The sequence below is a fragment of the Cricetulus griseus genome, chromosome 2 (assembly GCF_003668045.3).
Source record: "Cricetulus griseus strain 17A/GY chromosome 2, alternate assembly CriGri-PICRH-1.0, whole genome shotgun sequence".
Classification (NCBI taxonomy): domain Eukaryota; kingdom Metazoa; phylum Chordata; class Mammalia; order Rodentia; family Cricetidae; genus Cricetulus; species Cricetulus griseus.
Genome location: NC_048595.1, coordinates 225,970,382 through 225,986,367, shown reverse-complemented (window position 1 = coordinate 225,986,367; position 15,986 = coordinate 225,970,382). Strand labels below are relative to the sequence as shown.

Here is a 15,986-nt window from a genome sequence, read left to right as displayed (position 1 = left end):
AGACATTGCTTTTCCTTTGTGTTTTATGTCTCCATATGGATTCATAATGCCTGTCAAAGAGCTGAATTAATATTGTTCTTATAACTTTTTTTAATTTTAGATGTAGATAACGAAACCTTCCAAATTTATCAACCACAGCTCACAGTTGCCAGAAGACTCTTGTCCCAGGTGTGTGCAATCGCAGACAGTGGCAGCCAGAGCCTGGACCTCGGCCACTTTAGCAAAGTGGACTTCATCATCATCGTCCCACGATCAGAGGTTCTGGTCCAGCAAACTCTCCAACGAGTTCGACAATCAGGTGAGAGTGAACTTTTCTATGTGTTTAGTTCTAGCATTAGAGCCCTTCATCCCTTCCTCTCACTTAGTCCAAATGTTTAGAAGACATTTAAAACATTCTTCAGTAATAAAAAATAATTGAAAGAAAAAAATAATTGAAGGGATGTATAATTTATCTGTAAGCTTTCTCCCAGACCTGTTGCCTTAGAGGACAATGCTAAATTGATGAGTGTGTTTGCCAGATGTTGTAAGTTGATGATGCCATGAGCTGGACTGCAATCTGGTCATTCACTGTTTAGGGAAATGTCACCTCTAAGACGCTGGGTCAACACCACTTGAATTCCTCCTGTGCCCAGGTGGCTCATTTCTTGGTGTGAGTTCTCAAACATTTAGCAGGTTGCCAGTGCATTTTCAGTGCAAACACCAGAACACCACCTTCCACATCAGCAACAAGAAGCCAAGTTAAAATTATTTCCAGAAACAAGGAAACATTTCCTTCTAGAATGTGGAAATGGTAGAAAGCAAGAATTTTATAAGTCTGTGATAAATAAATCTCTTCATGAAAATAAAAATTGCCTTGAGTTATAAAAGGCTATAAATAATTTAGAAAATTGGGATAGCTAAGAAAATGCTGGCTTTTCTATAAAGTAGGCTTTTATTGGGTGTTTGGTTGGTTGGTTGGCTGGTTGGGTTTTGTTGTTTTGTTTTGCTTTGTTTTGTTTTGAGACAAAGTTTCTCTGTGTAGTCCTGACTGTCCTGGCACTTGCTCAGAAGGCCTCTACCTTCTGACTGCTGGGATTAAAGGTATGTGCCACCACTGTCTGGAATAATCCAGGTTTAAAAGGAAATTTTTAAGTGTCAAATTCCTTCTGATTATCTTATCTGGGGGAAAGACACCAAGTTTAGATGGAGAATGAATCTTTTTGCCACATTAAAGAATTTTATTTTCATTATATTTGAAAACAGAAAATTGAATGAATCCAAAGTTCTAAAAATGTATGTAGCTTGTGGATTCCATACCAATAGACAATGTTTGTCAAACTTCATACAGATTTCCATGGAATCTTTTAAAATGAAGATTCCCCCCAGTCTGGAGCGGGGGAATCTTTGGAGACCCCAGACCTTTTTTTTTATTTTATTTTTTTTTTCTTGCTGAACCTCCTGGGTGCTGTTGGTCAAAGGACCACACTTTGAGCAGCATGGCTGTACATGAAATCTTCCCTTACGAGTTCCAGGGGCCAGGTGAGCTAACAGTAGATTTTCGCCTCTCTCCCTGGCTGTGGCTGACACATGGGAAGCTTGTCCACAGCTTCAAGAGGCCTCAGTGCAATCTTCTTTAATGCCAAGCTACACAATGGCCATTTGGAAATAAGCAAAAGGAGGGAAGCCTTCCTTGATGGCTGTTCTAGAGGCTCACTCAACTCTGGTCACTGTTTTCTTCCCTCCCCTCCACTGTGGGGAATGAATGGGCTTCCTTACTACCAAGTAACTGACCTGCTATTCCTCTGGGCTTTTGTCTTCCATACATGGAGGGAGTGCCTTCTCGTGTAGGCCAATTACTTATACCATTTGGCATTTGCGGCATTCCCTTGGTTTGTGATCTGATAGCCTGAATCATGTTTCAGCAAAAATGTCATAGCATCTATTCCAAGTGAATGTCATTTGCAGAGCCTTCTCGGGGAATAACTCTCAGGGGCCTGCCTTTTCTTCCCTCCATTTGGGGCCCAGGAGGTTTTGTCATATACTTTAAGATTGTCATTCTTCAGAAAGATATAGAATCTGACAGGCTTATAATCTGGGGTGAGGAGATCCGTGTTATAGGCAGATTTGCAAAACTCAAGGCAAATTACAATTCTGACACTATTCACTCTGAGCTTTGGCACACAAAATTTATTTACAGAATTCTACTTTCATTACGTTTGAAAACAGAAAATTTAATGAATTCAAAGTTCTAAACATGGCTGGAGAGATGGCTTGGAGGTTAAGAGCACTGGTTGCTCTTACAGAGGTACTGAGTTCAATTCCCAGCAACAACATGGAGGCTCACAACCATTTATAATAAGACCTAGTTCCCTCCTTTGGCCTGAAGGCATATATGCAGACAGAACACTGTATATGTAATAAATAAGAATGTTTTAATGCTGGGAGGTAGTGGAGCATGCCTTTAATCCCAGCACTCGGGAGGCAGAGGCAGGGGGATCTCTGTGAGTTCAAGGCCAGCCTAATCTACCGAGCAAGTTCCAGGACAGACTCAAAGAAAGCTAAACAGAGAAACCCTGTCTCAAAAAACAAAACAAAGAAACAAAAAAATTCAAAAATGTGGCTTATGAATTCTATACATATAGACAATGTCTGTCAGAATTCATACAGACTTCTAGGGGATCTTTTAAAATGTAGATAAAATTATTGTAGTAACAATCACTTTTATATACTTTAACATTCTTTTTAATTATAGAAAAACATGATCATTGGTGTGTGTGTGTGTGTGTGTGTGTGTGTGTGTGTGTGTGTGTGTGTGTATTGGAATATGACAATATGACACAGAGCATACACAGAAGTCAAAGAACAACTTTTGGAAGTCGGTTTTCTCTTTCCACTGTGGGGTTGAGCGGTCACACTCAGGACAGCAAGCATGGTTGCCCTCTGAGCCATCTTTCTGGTCCTCTGGTATTATTTTGGAAAATGAAAATAACAAAGTAGAAACATGTAAATATTTGTGGACTGAGGTTATAAATTAGTGGTAGGGTATATACTTAGTATGTACTTAGTATGTTTGAGGCTCTGCGTTCAATTCCCACAAAATTAAACATGTGTAACCCAGTCAAGGATAATACTATAAAAACTTGGTTGTTGGCAAACTCCTTACCCTCCAGTGTTGTGCCTCCTTCCTACTTGCATCTGTTCCTGCTGTAGCTGTGCAGTGTGCATATATTTCCTGACCATGAAAAACTTTTGGAAGGAACATTCTTAATGAATATACAGTATCTTCTAATATAACTACACCAAAATGTGTCTTCATATTTAAATACCTTCGTATTTTTGGAACACATGCTGGTTAATAGGAAAGTCCATATAAATGTTACTGTGTAAAGAGAAGTTGTCCAGGATGGAGTAAGAAATTACTCATTAAAATACCTTAACTATCATAGCTGTGAAAACAAAAAGTTCCCCAGAAACCATCTGACTCAGTTTCCTCCTTTTTCACCATGAAAATGGAGAACGGAACTTGCCTGGGGACACAGAAGGCAGACCCCTCAAGAGAAAGCCGTGCTTCCATCGTTGAGTGCCTAGAGCCTCATTTGTGCCTCTCTTGGGTCTGGCACCAAGTACCGGCACAACTCACATCTGAATGAAGGAACAGAGGGCAGGATCCGGGGAGAGGAAGAACTGATTCCGTGGTCTTCTTCTTGACCCTACTTGCCTATTTCCCTAAAGAGAACATTCAGCAGCCAGCCTACTGGGGAGAGTCGCAGACAGGAAAAATGTTCAGGACACTCAGAAAGGGCCTGTCCTTGCAGCTCATTTGTGACTGGAAGCGGAAAGATAAAAATAGAACACATTGTGTTGCTCCAGACCTAGCACCGGGGTGAAGCACGTGTCTCTTAACTCACATTCTGATTAGGGCAAGAGGGTATGGAGAACAAAAGACAGCGGGAGGGAAGGACAAATGAAACAATACAAAGAAATCCAAAGGTGAAAAGAGAAAAGAAATGGGGTAAATCTTCTCAAATTTGCCCAGTAATCTGAAATTGTAACAATTCAGGAAAGTCCACATTCTGTCATTTAGAACACTGAGATACTAGCACAGTAAGAATGCCAGCCATGCTCAATTCAAAGTGGGTGGGATCAGTATTAGTGACTGTTCTTAGTTGGGGGCTCCCTGCTTTGTGCAGGGGACATGTCCAGCAAGTGGGAGCAGGTGTGGTGGTACCAGTGGACATGTCTTACTGATGAGGTCAATGAAGCTAACCTGGTGCTTGCACACGCTCACAATGAAGAAACCAGAGCTTTCTGTTGGTTACAAGTAGATTATTTGGTCCAAGTGTAAAAGTATCCCAGAGACCAAAGATCTTAGGAAGCCACTCTGATCCAGAACAAAGATGCAAACACTGGAAATTCCCCTGTGCAAACAGAACTGACTGTGTCTGCTCCTCTCCAGGTGTGAGACCCAGAGAGTGTCCTACTTTGGGAACTTTCAGTTCCTTATGGACCTTTCTCCTCTGCAGCCACATGTCAAACAGCATATCCATGTCCCTGCTAGATGCTGGACTCATGCACTCAACAGTTCCCAGATGGGGACCACATGCTGTGAATGGAGAGTTCATTTTTCCCGTTATCTCCACAATTAATTGTTTTCTTTTGTTTAATGATGAGATCCCTCTCCACTCTCCGCACTGACTGTTACAAACTTGGGTGTCTGGTCTCTCCCTTCTTTCTTAGCAATGCTCCTGCCACCCTTTTCTCCTTTATCCCTAAGGGGGGAGAAAAAAAAAGCACTTTAGACTCCAAACCTAAAACATGTTTATTCACCTATTTCCTGGCCTTTTTTTTTTTTTTTTGCAGATTTTTTTTAATTTGAATTAGAAACAAGATTGTTTTACATGACAATCCCAGTTCCCTCTCCCTCCCATCCTCCCCTACCACCCTCCAACTAAAACCCTGCCTATCACATATCCTTTCTGCTCCCCCTGGATGGTGAGGCCTTCCATAGGGTGTCATCAGAGTCTATCATATCCTTTGGGATAGGGCCTAGGCCCACCCCCCGTGTGTCCTGGCTCAGGGAGTATCCATCTATGTGGAATGGGCTCCCAAAGTCCACACCTATGCTAGGGATAAGTACTGAACTACTACAGGAGGTCCCGTAGATTTCTGAGGTTTCCTCACTGACACCCACATTCCTTGGGTCTGGATCAGTCCCATGCTGGTACCCCAGCTATCAGTCTGGGGACCAAGAGCTCCCCGATGTTCAGGTCAGCTGTTTCTGTGGGTTTCACCAGCCTGGTCTGGACCCCTTTGCTCATCACTCATCCTTCCCTGCATCTGGATTCCAGTTCAGTTCAATGGTAAGCTGTGGGTGTCTGCTTCTACTTCCACCAGCTGCTGGATGAAGGCTATCAGGAGGCATATAAGTCAGTCACCAATCTCATTATCAGGGGAGGGCATTTAAGGTAGCCTCTCCTCTGTTGCTTAGATTGTTAGTTGGTGTCATCTTTGTAGATCTCCAGACATTTCCCTAGTGCCTGATTTCTCTGTAAAACTAAAATGTCTCCCCTGGCCTTCCTTCTGATTGACAGGTTTCCCTCCTGTCTCGGTCCATCTGCCCGGCCTCACTGTTTCTGCCACCTCTCTTGCCTCTACTCATCTGCTTCCATCCTGTTCTCATTCCCAAAGACCAGACAACCCTGCCCAGCTCCCTCTTCCAACTGCCAAACCAAGAGAGTCTCACTGAGCTCCTCCCCACTCCCGCCTCTTACCTGGCCTTAGCACCCTGTTCCCAGGCTACCATGCCCCAACTCTCTTGCCACTGTGACTAATGAGCTTTTCAGTTTTATTGACCCTAGATTTTTGACCTCCAGAACCTTCTCAGCTTTTCTTCTACCCTTACTACTCAGATTTACCCTTAAGGTTCCCTAGCTATGAGGGTGCCTCTAGAACTTTCTCTTCAACAACAAAGTGAACATTCAAGGAACATGTCTATCTAGCCATTGGTAGACACCTCATAAATATTTGCTAAACCAAATTTTTGTTTGTTTGGTTGGTTGGCTTTGGTTTTTCAAGACAGGGTTTCTCTGTGGCTTTGGAAGCTGTCCTGGAACTTGCTCTGTAGACCAGGCTGGCCTCGAACTCACAGAGATCCACTTGCCTCTGCCTCCCGAGTGCTGGGACTAAAGGCATGTGCCACCACCGCCCAGCTGCTAAACCAAATTTTTATAACATTTTGTTAAATTGATTTGTTAAGTGAAAATGTGCTTTAGAAGGAAGAGATAAGAACAATAGATAAGAGTTGGAATTCCTCTTGCAAACTCAAATTAGGTCATTGGAAACACATTCCAGAAATAACCATTGGTCAAGAGTAGAGAGGCCTTCAGTACACATGCCCAATAGGTGTACCTATTAGGCAGACAGGACCATGGAATTGAATGCTGTTTTTGTGCCTAGAATGCTATTCTTGTGCAGGCCAAGAGCTATTTTCCCTGCAACCTAAGCAACCCCATAGTGCTTTCATAGTCTCTCAAATACAGATTGAAGAATTCTCCCCCAGTGAGAGGACAGAAGGGAGCCAGGATGAAGCCACCTAGACAAAAAGGACTACAAATTCAATGGACTCTGGAAGCAACTAGCAGGATTTTAGCCAACTTTTACAGTTTGGGCTTTGTTTGTTTGTTTGTTTGTTTTCTGTAAAAAGAGACTACAGGCGGTAAAGGAATTGTGTGCTGGCTAGTTTTCTGTTAACATGATACCAGCTAGAGTCATTTGGGAAGAGGATCCCTACTTGAGAAAATATCCTACTAGATTGGCCTGTGGTGTATTTTCTTGATTGATAATTGATGTAAAAGGGCTCAGCTCATTGAGGGCAGTGCCACCCCTGGGCTGCTGGTCCTGGATGGTGTAAGGAAGCAGGATGAGCAACCCACAAGGAACAAACCAGTAAGCAGCACCCCTCCATAGCCTCTTCATCAGTTCTCACCTCCAGGTCCCTCCCATGACTTCCATCAGTGGAACTGTAAATAAAATAAACCCTTTCCTTCCCAGATTGTTCTTGGCCATGGTGTTTTATCACAACAAAAGAAACCCTAACTAAGACAAAAGTTGGAATAAATCTTAAAAACTGAGATTTTGTTTTTTGTTTTTTGAGACAGAGTTTCTCTGTGTAGCCCTGGGTGTCCTGGAATTCACTCTGTAGACCAGGCTGGCCTTGAACTCACAGAGAAAGCCTGCCTCTGCCTCCCAAATGCTGGGATTTTAATTTTCATGTGTCATATGATGGGGAGGAGTTTGGGACAATGGAACTCAAGGCCTCATGAATACTAGGTGAGAATTCTATCCTGAGCTATTGCCTGGACCAATTTTTACCTTTTTAAGAACTAGTTTCTGGGTTTCTTGTTTTGTTTTGTATACCAGTACTTTACAGAAATCTGTCTGATCCACAGAGAAGATTAATGGATAAAACTGAAAGTTTTGTTTTGGTTTGTTGTTGTTTGTGTGTTTGTTTGATATCTCTTTGATGGGAAAGGTAAGGAATAAAAATCAGGTGCATAAAAAAGAAAATTCTTGCTTAAAAAAAATTAAGAGAGGCTGGAGAGATGGCTCAGAGGTTAAGAGCACTGACTGCTCTTCCATAGGTCCTGAGTTCAATTCCCAGCAACCACATGGTGGCTCACAACCATCCATTATGAGTACTGGTGCCCTCTTCTGGTGTGCAGATATACATGGAAGTAGAATGTTGTGTACATAATAAATAAAAAAAATCTTTTTAAAAAATCAAGAGTAAGGATGTATGTCAGAAAATACTATTTTCTCCAAATAGCAAATGGGGCACTAGGACAGTCCCAGGTCATCTGATTATTAACATTACCGGTGGTATTGGCCACTTGTTCTGGTCACCATGTGTGGTCTGGTCTGTGGTGCCTGTAAACATTTGGCATGTCTTCTTGGCTTCATTTCCCTTATAGCCCCATGCACAGTAGTGAACTTGCCCAAGGGAGATAATATTTTTCTTCTTCTTCACAAAGAGGACCCTAAGTTGATGTTCATGTTTTCCTTCAACACATCTAGATTCTGAATTTTCCAATAATGAAAGAAGAGCACACAAATCCCTCCAACATGGCCCCTTGGTACCCTTGAATGTCCAAGAAGATTCCTCACTCAAGATGTTTAGTCATTCATTTCTTCAGGGATGCCATGACTAGGGTACCACCCCATACAGAGAATCAGATTAATGCCATTTAGGAAAGACAGAGGTTCCTAGATACTTCCCTTTTAAAACTCAGTGAGTAGCAACTTGTATCAAAAGAAGAATACTGATACTTCCTAAGTTCCCCTTCACGTCAAAAACAAGATGTGTTATTTACGTAGCTTTGACCCAGAGTCCCCGTTCCTCTACTGGTGTCCCAGGGGTCCTGCTCACTATTTTTTATTGTGTATTGGTGAATTGTGGCAGACTTGGCCATAATTTCTTTTTTTATGACTTTTTATAAAATCATTTTTTATTTGAATTAGAAACAAGATTGTTTTACATGACAATCCCAGTTCCCTTCTCCCTCTCGTCCTCACCTACCACCCCCCAACTCCTTTCTTTATTCTTCCCCTGACTCAACCTTTCTGCTCCTTCAAGTCCTCCACACCCCTCCCCTTCTCCCCTTCTCATTCTCGTAGCTCCCTCCCCCCTCTTCCCATGCTCTCAATTTGCTCAGGGGATCTTGACCCTTTCCCCTTCTCCAGGGGACCACGTATGCCACTCTTAGGGTCCTCCTTGTTTACTAGCTTCTCTTTGGCCATAATTTCTTAGAAAATAATTTTTATTTAACCCAGTAGAACTATTGTTGATGACTTAAATTAAGAAGACTTAAATTAAATTAAGAGCAAAAGTGGCTTTTCTCGGAGCTACTTGTAAGCACTTGTCACCATTTCCAGATTCTAAGTTTCTGCATTTATTTTTGGAAAACAAAACATGGAGGCTAAACCAGAAACTAATGAAAATGTTTCTCTTTATGAGATAGAAGAGCTAGGTACAAAAGGATTATTATACTTGATGCTTAGAACAATTTACATATTTATCACTTATTCATTGCACAAAAGAACAGGTTTCATCAGATTCTCATATACATGTTTGTAACCTGTATTCTAATTGTGTCTGCCTTACTGCCCACTCTTTCCCCTGCCACAGCTGCTCCACTTCCTCATCACAGATACCCTCTCCTCTACTTTCATGTCTCACGTTTTATGCTTTACATATTTAAAAAAGAATTAAAATGATGAAAGTGAACAAAATTGAGAATAAACATATATAAACACACCAACCTACATATAATACTGATAATACAATTATATAACCAAAAAGAATTAGTTCAAACATTTTTTTGATACTGTGTCTCTCCGTGTAGCCTTGGCTATCCTAGAACTTGATATGTATACCAGGTTGGGCTCCAACTTATGGAAATCTGCCTTCCAAGATGGTAATTAAAGGCATACGCCCCATATCCACCTAAATTAGTTCAAATTTTTTAAAATTTAACTTTATTTTTATGTGCATTGGTGTGAAGGTGTCAGATCCCCCTGGAACTGGAATTATAGACAGTTATGAGCTGCCATGTGAGTGTTGGGAACTGAACCCAGGTCCTCTGGAAGAGCAGCCAGTACTCTTAACCGAGCCATCTCTCCAGCCCCAGTTCAAACTTTCTTTAACACAGTTTTCTTGCTATACATTTGTAATGTGATATATTTTTTAATTAATGAAAACAATGGGAAACAACAGACAAAAGTTCATAGAAACAAATAAATTCACCAAATCACATATTATGTTGATAATATAACAGTACATCCAAAAAAGAAAAAAAACTAGTTCAGATAAACTTTTTTTTAAGATTTAGTTTATGTATATGGGTGTTTTGTCTGTGTGTACATCTGGAAACCAGAAAAGGGCATTGGATCCCATAGGACTACAGTTAGAGATGGTTGTAGGTCTCCGTATGGGTGCTGGGAATTGAACTTGGGTTCTCTGGGAGAGCAGCCAGTACTCTTATCCACTGGAACATTGCTCCAGCCCCAATTCAAATACATTTTGATGTGATATATCTTATGGTTACAAACGAGCGTTGAGTTATAATCAGTATATTTGTGATGGGGAATAGCAATCATTTAAGAAGTGTTTTGTGGACATCATAGAAACAGCAGAGGGGTGAATATTTTAATGTTGAGGACCAGGACCCTCACATGGAAGACGAGACTTAAGTATGGGATGGTGAACAGTAAGGAATGTTCTTTGTAGAAATAAAAGTGAATTTAAAAATTGGAAAAAATATTTTTCTATCTCTACTCACAGAAAGCTCTTGTAAACCGTGGTGCCACACACAAGTGAGCACATTTATCATCATTTATCATTTATTGCTGAAACATACCAGGTCCCACTGTCCTACCTCAGAAATGGGAGTGACTTAAAATACTTTGTTGTAACAGAGGGAGAAGACCCAAAGATTGATAGAATATATTAAGAAGGTGTAGAAGCCTAACAATTTTGAGTGTCTAATATGGTAATCTGTTGAATTGTTTTTAAGTTCAAAGATGTAAAATAATGTTAAAAATAAAAGAAGAGTTCTGGCTCAGTGGTTAAGGTCACAGTCTGGCTCTCAGTAACCAGTCCAGGCAGCTCACAAGCCCCTGAAACTACAGTGCCAGGGAATCCAGTGCTCTCTTCTGCCTCTGTGGGCACCTGTGCTCAGGCAAACATACCCAAAGGTAGATACTTATTACACATAGTTAAAAATAAAAACAAATCACTAAACAAACAAGAAGTGAGAGGGTTACAAAAGCCATTTCTCCAATGGAGTGATCTAGGGGCAGGAGACAAGGTTATAGCTTGATAGCCATGTAATCAAGTTCTTTAGCAACCCCACAAATGCACCAAATTGATGTTAGGTCTAAAGAGAAGTACATAAGGTTGCCTGTGTGATACAGTTGTCAAAAATGTTTAACTTGAGAATGGTCGCAATGAAGCCCAGGTGCTGTAGCATTCTTTAAAACAATTACCCTGAATTAAAAGAGCAATATCATAAATGTGTTGTTGCTAACTATAACCACATATTGTACAATAATCTCTTAAACTCCTACTTTTTAAAAAAAGTATTTTAAGTACATTTGGGCATTCCGAATGTGTGGAGGCCAGAGAACATCTTGAAAGAGTGTTTTTTCCTTCCAGCATGTGGGCTCTGAAGATCAAACTCAGAAAGTCAGGCTTGGCAGCGTGTGCCTCTACTCACTGAGACACCTCACCAGCCTCCTGAACTTATTCCTTTTATCTAAGTGTTACCAATGTCTAGTCTCCTTAAGCCCTGTTTAACTATTTTATTTATACAAAGTATTTATTTATAGTGGTACAATTAGTAAAATACAAATATGGATTGTGACAGACATTATGTTTGGTGTCAACTCAATTTCTCATGTATTACAATGATGTTAAATTAATGTAAAGGAAACCTCTGCTCTTACAAAATATATTTTGGAGAGTTAGGGATAAAATGTTGGAATATGTGTTTATTTCCAAATTGTTTAGCCATAATTATTTGTACAAAGTGATAAATAAAAGAAATGAAAGAAGACAGCAACTGTGGTATGTGTATGTGTGTGGTGTGTGTATGTGTGTTGTGTGTTTGTGTGTGTGAGAAAGTATGTGTTTTGTGTCTGTGGTGTGTGTGTGTGTGTGTGTGTGTGTGTGTGTGTGTGTGTGTGTGTGTGTCAGAGAGAGACAGAGAGAGAGAGAATGATGAACACATGAAAAGATATTCAGTGCCATTAGGTTTTGGTAAAATGAGAATGACAAATGTGTTAGAGATATTTCTGTAAACCTGCTATAGTAACAGAAAAGGCTGGCAGTGACCACCGTTGGCCAGGAGTTACAGCTACAACATACATGGGGAAATGGAAACTCAGTCACCCATGCTGGGTGTAAAGTGGCAATTGTAGCCACTTGAGGGAAGTCCAGCATGTGCTCAGATGGTTAAATGTGGAGTTACCATATGATCTAGCAATTCAGCTCCAGTGTATGAAAGTAGAGAAAGGTGAAAATAGATGTCCATACAAGAGCCTGTCTACAAATGGTCCTGGTTATATTGTTCACAAGGGCAAAAAGGTGGAAATGACCTGAACTGTGTGAGGGATGGTTGCTAAGCAACAAAAAGAAATAGGAGTGAAGATGCTCAAAGTTAGGTGAGCATGAATACGCTATGAAACATGAAAGAAGGCAGTTATCCATGATTGTCAAGCTACTGTCTTCCCTGCGTCACTGATGATTCTGAGTGTGCTAATGTACACTTGTATCTTCAACATTCCATCCATTGGAGAACCTCCCTGCAATAGTGTGACGTTTGCATAACAGTGATCCCATCATTTCCAAACATTTATTGGCATTTCCTAGGAGTCTCTATTAACTGAATTTTGTGGGGGGAAAAAGCATTCCCCCTCTTCCTTCCTGCTTTCCTGCTTCCCTCTCTCCCTCCTTCTCTCCCTTCTTTCCTTCCTGCTACCAGTATGATTTGTGGAAATTAATTTTATCCTCTGGATTGTTTCTATCGGTGTTGTTTTTTTGAAATTTTCTCGAAATTTTCAGCATTGGCTATCAGAATCTCTTGTAGGTGCTATATGTGTGTGTGTGCTCGCGTGCGTGCGTGCGTGCGTGCGTGCGTGCGTGTGCGTGTGTGTGTGTGTGTGTGTGTGTGTGTGTGTGTGTGTGTGTGTGTGTGTAGGACAACTTTTGGGAGTTGTTTCTCTCCTACATTACTGAGGCAGGATCTCTTTCTCTTCTTAAATTTTTTTAGATTTCATTTTATTTTATGTGCACCACCTGTTTGTCTACCCCATGGAGGTCAGAAGAAGGCATTGCATCCCCTGGAACTGGAGTTATGGACACTTGTAAGCCACATGTGGGTTCTGGGAACTGAACTCAGGTCCTTTGCAGGAGCAGCAAGTTCTCTTAACCACTGAGCCACCTCCCCACCCCCACAGTAGTGTGTTTCTTGCTGTTTCTGCCTTGCATACTCCAGGTTACTGGCTTGCAAGTGTCCTGGCAGTTCTTTGTACCCTGCCTCCCATCTGAGCAGTGCTGGGGTTACAAATGCAAGCCACATAGCCAGCTTTTTGTGGGTTCCTGGGTCAACTCGGTGTCAGGCTTGCTGTTCTACTAACCCCGAGATTGTTTTCTATTTCCCCGCCTTTGTTCTGAGACTAACTCCCCGCCCCCCCCAAAGCTTTGATTCTTTCATTGAAAATGATATCTAAAAGCCCAGATCTGGGCATTGGTACACTTATTGCTACAATGGTGTCATTTTAGGCACACATGACAGACAGATCTAGGAAGTATGAGTGTATGTTAACCCATACATGCACTAATACTCCTTCATTTCTCTGTATACATTTAAATAATGAGTTCATTTGAGACCTCTAATCTAAAACAAATCCAACTTCATCTTGGCCTTTCCCCTTTCACTACTTGTGACCTCTTTTTCTAACAGGAAGAAACAGCTTCTTACCTAGCACACATTCACTTGGACTCTTTAATAGATTATTGTAGTCACAGGACCACCTCCCTGTAAGGAACTGCTTTGCTGACTAAAGCTTTTGTATGTGTTCCTTTTGTCTTCAAATTTAGACTTGGCAGCCAAATTTTACTTTGTTTCACTTAGAGTCCTTCTCTTCCACCTTCACCGTTGCATTTCTTGGGATGAGTGGGGGTCCATTTGTTACCATTTTTACTCTACTGGGGGTTAGGTTTCTAAAATCCAGTGCCATCTATGATGGTGTGTTCATAGATCTGAGTGTCTCTCCTGGTCACTATTCTGTCCACCTACTTTCCATCTGTATACCTGTAGTTCTACTGCCTTCTTCTGTATTTGTTAGTTTGTGGGTTTTATAGAAATGAGAAACATGTTTTGCCCACCTACTTTTTGTTACTATTTTAAGTTTTTTTTTTTTTATTTTCTGTGGTTCCATTTCACTGTGGGTTTAATTTGCACTCGTCCTTTTATCCCTGGGGTTGAACATCTGACCTTGTCTTACTGCAATACTGTAGCTGCTGCTGCTTCTTTGCTAAGCTGGCCTGACTCTTCCCACTTTCCAGACAAGAACAAACGGCTCCTGTAGCTCCCCTCTGCTTTGCTGGCTTCCTCTACCCCAAGCCACCTGCGGCCTATTATGACACTGCCTTGTCTCACTCCTCTCTATACGCTCAGAATGGCTTAGCCCCGATGGTCACCCCACAGGGTTGAAATAAATAGTTACTGAATGATGAATGACTGTCACAGGTCTTCGACTTTCAAAAGACTTCCCAGTGCCCACATGTTGGTTAATGAACTTTGGAAACATTCACAATAAAATCTGACTACTTTCAGTTGGAAACTGAAAGCAATCTCTTAAGTAAAGGCTCCTAGCAAAAACTATTTTGGGGGACCTGGAGGCACAGCTCAGCAGTTAAGAGCACTGGCTGCTCTTGCTGAGGAGTCAGGATTCAATCCCCAGCACCCCAGTGGCTCAAAAATGTCTGCAACTCCAGTTCCAGAAGAGCTACTGCCCTCTTCTGGCCTCCATGGTTACTGCACACACATGCATTTAGACACACACACACACACACACACACACACACACACACACACACACACACAATAAAAACCAAATTAAAAAAAAAAAAAACTATTTTAGGACATGCACTATTAATCCCAGCACTCAGGAAGCAGAGACAGGCAAACATCTGTGAGTTTCAGGCAAGCCAAGGTTACATAAGGAGACCCTGTCTCAAAAAACATTTCTTGAATTAAAATTAGTTTTAAGTTTTCCTTTGCTGGTATGATACGGTTTCATACTATAAAGCATTTTTCACCTTTTCCTCTTATTTTGATTCAGGCTATTTTTATAATTTGTAGATGCTAACTGTATGTAGTTGTTAACTGGGTTGTCATTTTTTAAAGATAATTAAATCAATATAATTCAATGAAAGTCTCTTTATTTCAAAGGAGCCTAGTGCATTATGTCCCAGCAACAGCTTCATGCACCTAGAGTGACTTCAGATGTTTATGTTTCAAACAGTGCCACACAGTTTAATGTCTTGAGAATGCAGTAATCATGGGTAATCCCATTTGTTTTATTAATTTGAAAATAAACTAACATTCATCAGGGGCTTCCCATGCCCTGTATATGTGTATCCCTATTTCAAAATGTTTATAGTAGGGGCTGGCAATGTAATTTGGTGGAAAAGTGTTTACCTGGCATATTTGTATTTTCCTTTTCTATGCTAAACTTGGGGAAATAAGATTTATATGTTATATTAATTTACTCAAGATCTGCAAACCGCTGGGCGATGGTGGTACATGCCTTTAATCCCAGCACTCAGGAGGCAGAGGCAGGCGGATCTCTGTGAGTTCAAGACCAGCCTGGTCTACAAGAGCTAGTTCCAGGACAGCCTCCAAAGCCACAGAGAAACCCTGTCTGGAAAAAGAAAAGAAAAGAAAAATCTGCAAACCAAAGCTTGCTTTTCTCCTGGTGGCCTATGGTAGAGATCAGCATGGCACTCCACCTACAAAAAGGAGTTAAATGAAATGGGTCTCAGGCATTCAACAGCGCTTACTCCAGGAATCAACATCCCTGGGTCTGTTCAGTAAGCTGGGTGTGGTGGCCCAAACCTCTAATCCTCACTGTCTAATTCTGGGGGCCAGTGTGGGCTCATGAAACCCTGTCTCAAAACACAAACAGCAGAAATGTATTTCTTGTTCTTTACATAAGGAAATGATACAGGATGGAATGGGATGTTCTAAAGAAAGGGAAATCTGGTATTCCCTCCTCAAAATATTGGTCAGCACTGAGTGTGTGTGTGTGTGTGTGTGTGTGTGTGTGTGTGTGTGTGTGTATATGCATGTGTGTATGCATGTGTCTATGTGTGTGTGTGTGTGTGTGTGTGTGTGTGTGTGTGTGGTGTGTGTATGTATGGTGTGTGTGCATGTGTGTATGCG

The 15,986-nt window shown here is 41.2% G+C and overlaps 1 protein-coding gene across 1 annotated transcript in view; it reads left to right on the top strand.

Annotated features, from left to right (window-relative positions):
* The window catches only part of Greb1l (GREB1 like retinoic acid receptor coactivator), a 101,700-nt gene that overhangs the window by 51,386 nt on the left and 34,328 nt on the right, over positions 1-15,986 (top strand). Inside the window, exon 13 of the mRNA XM_035440293.1 lies at positions 101-298. Within this exon, the coding sequence (XP_035296184.1) occupies positions 101-298 (198 nt within the window). The remainder of the gene's footprint in view (positions 1-100; positions 299-15,986) is intronic.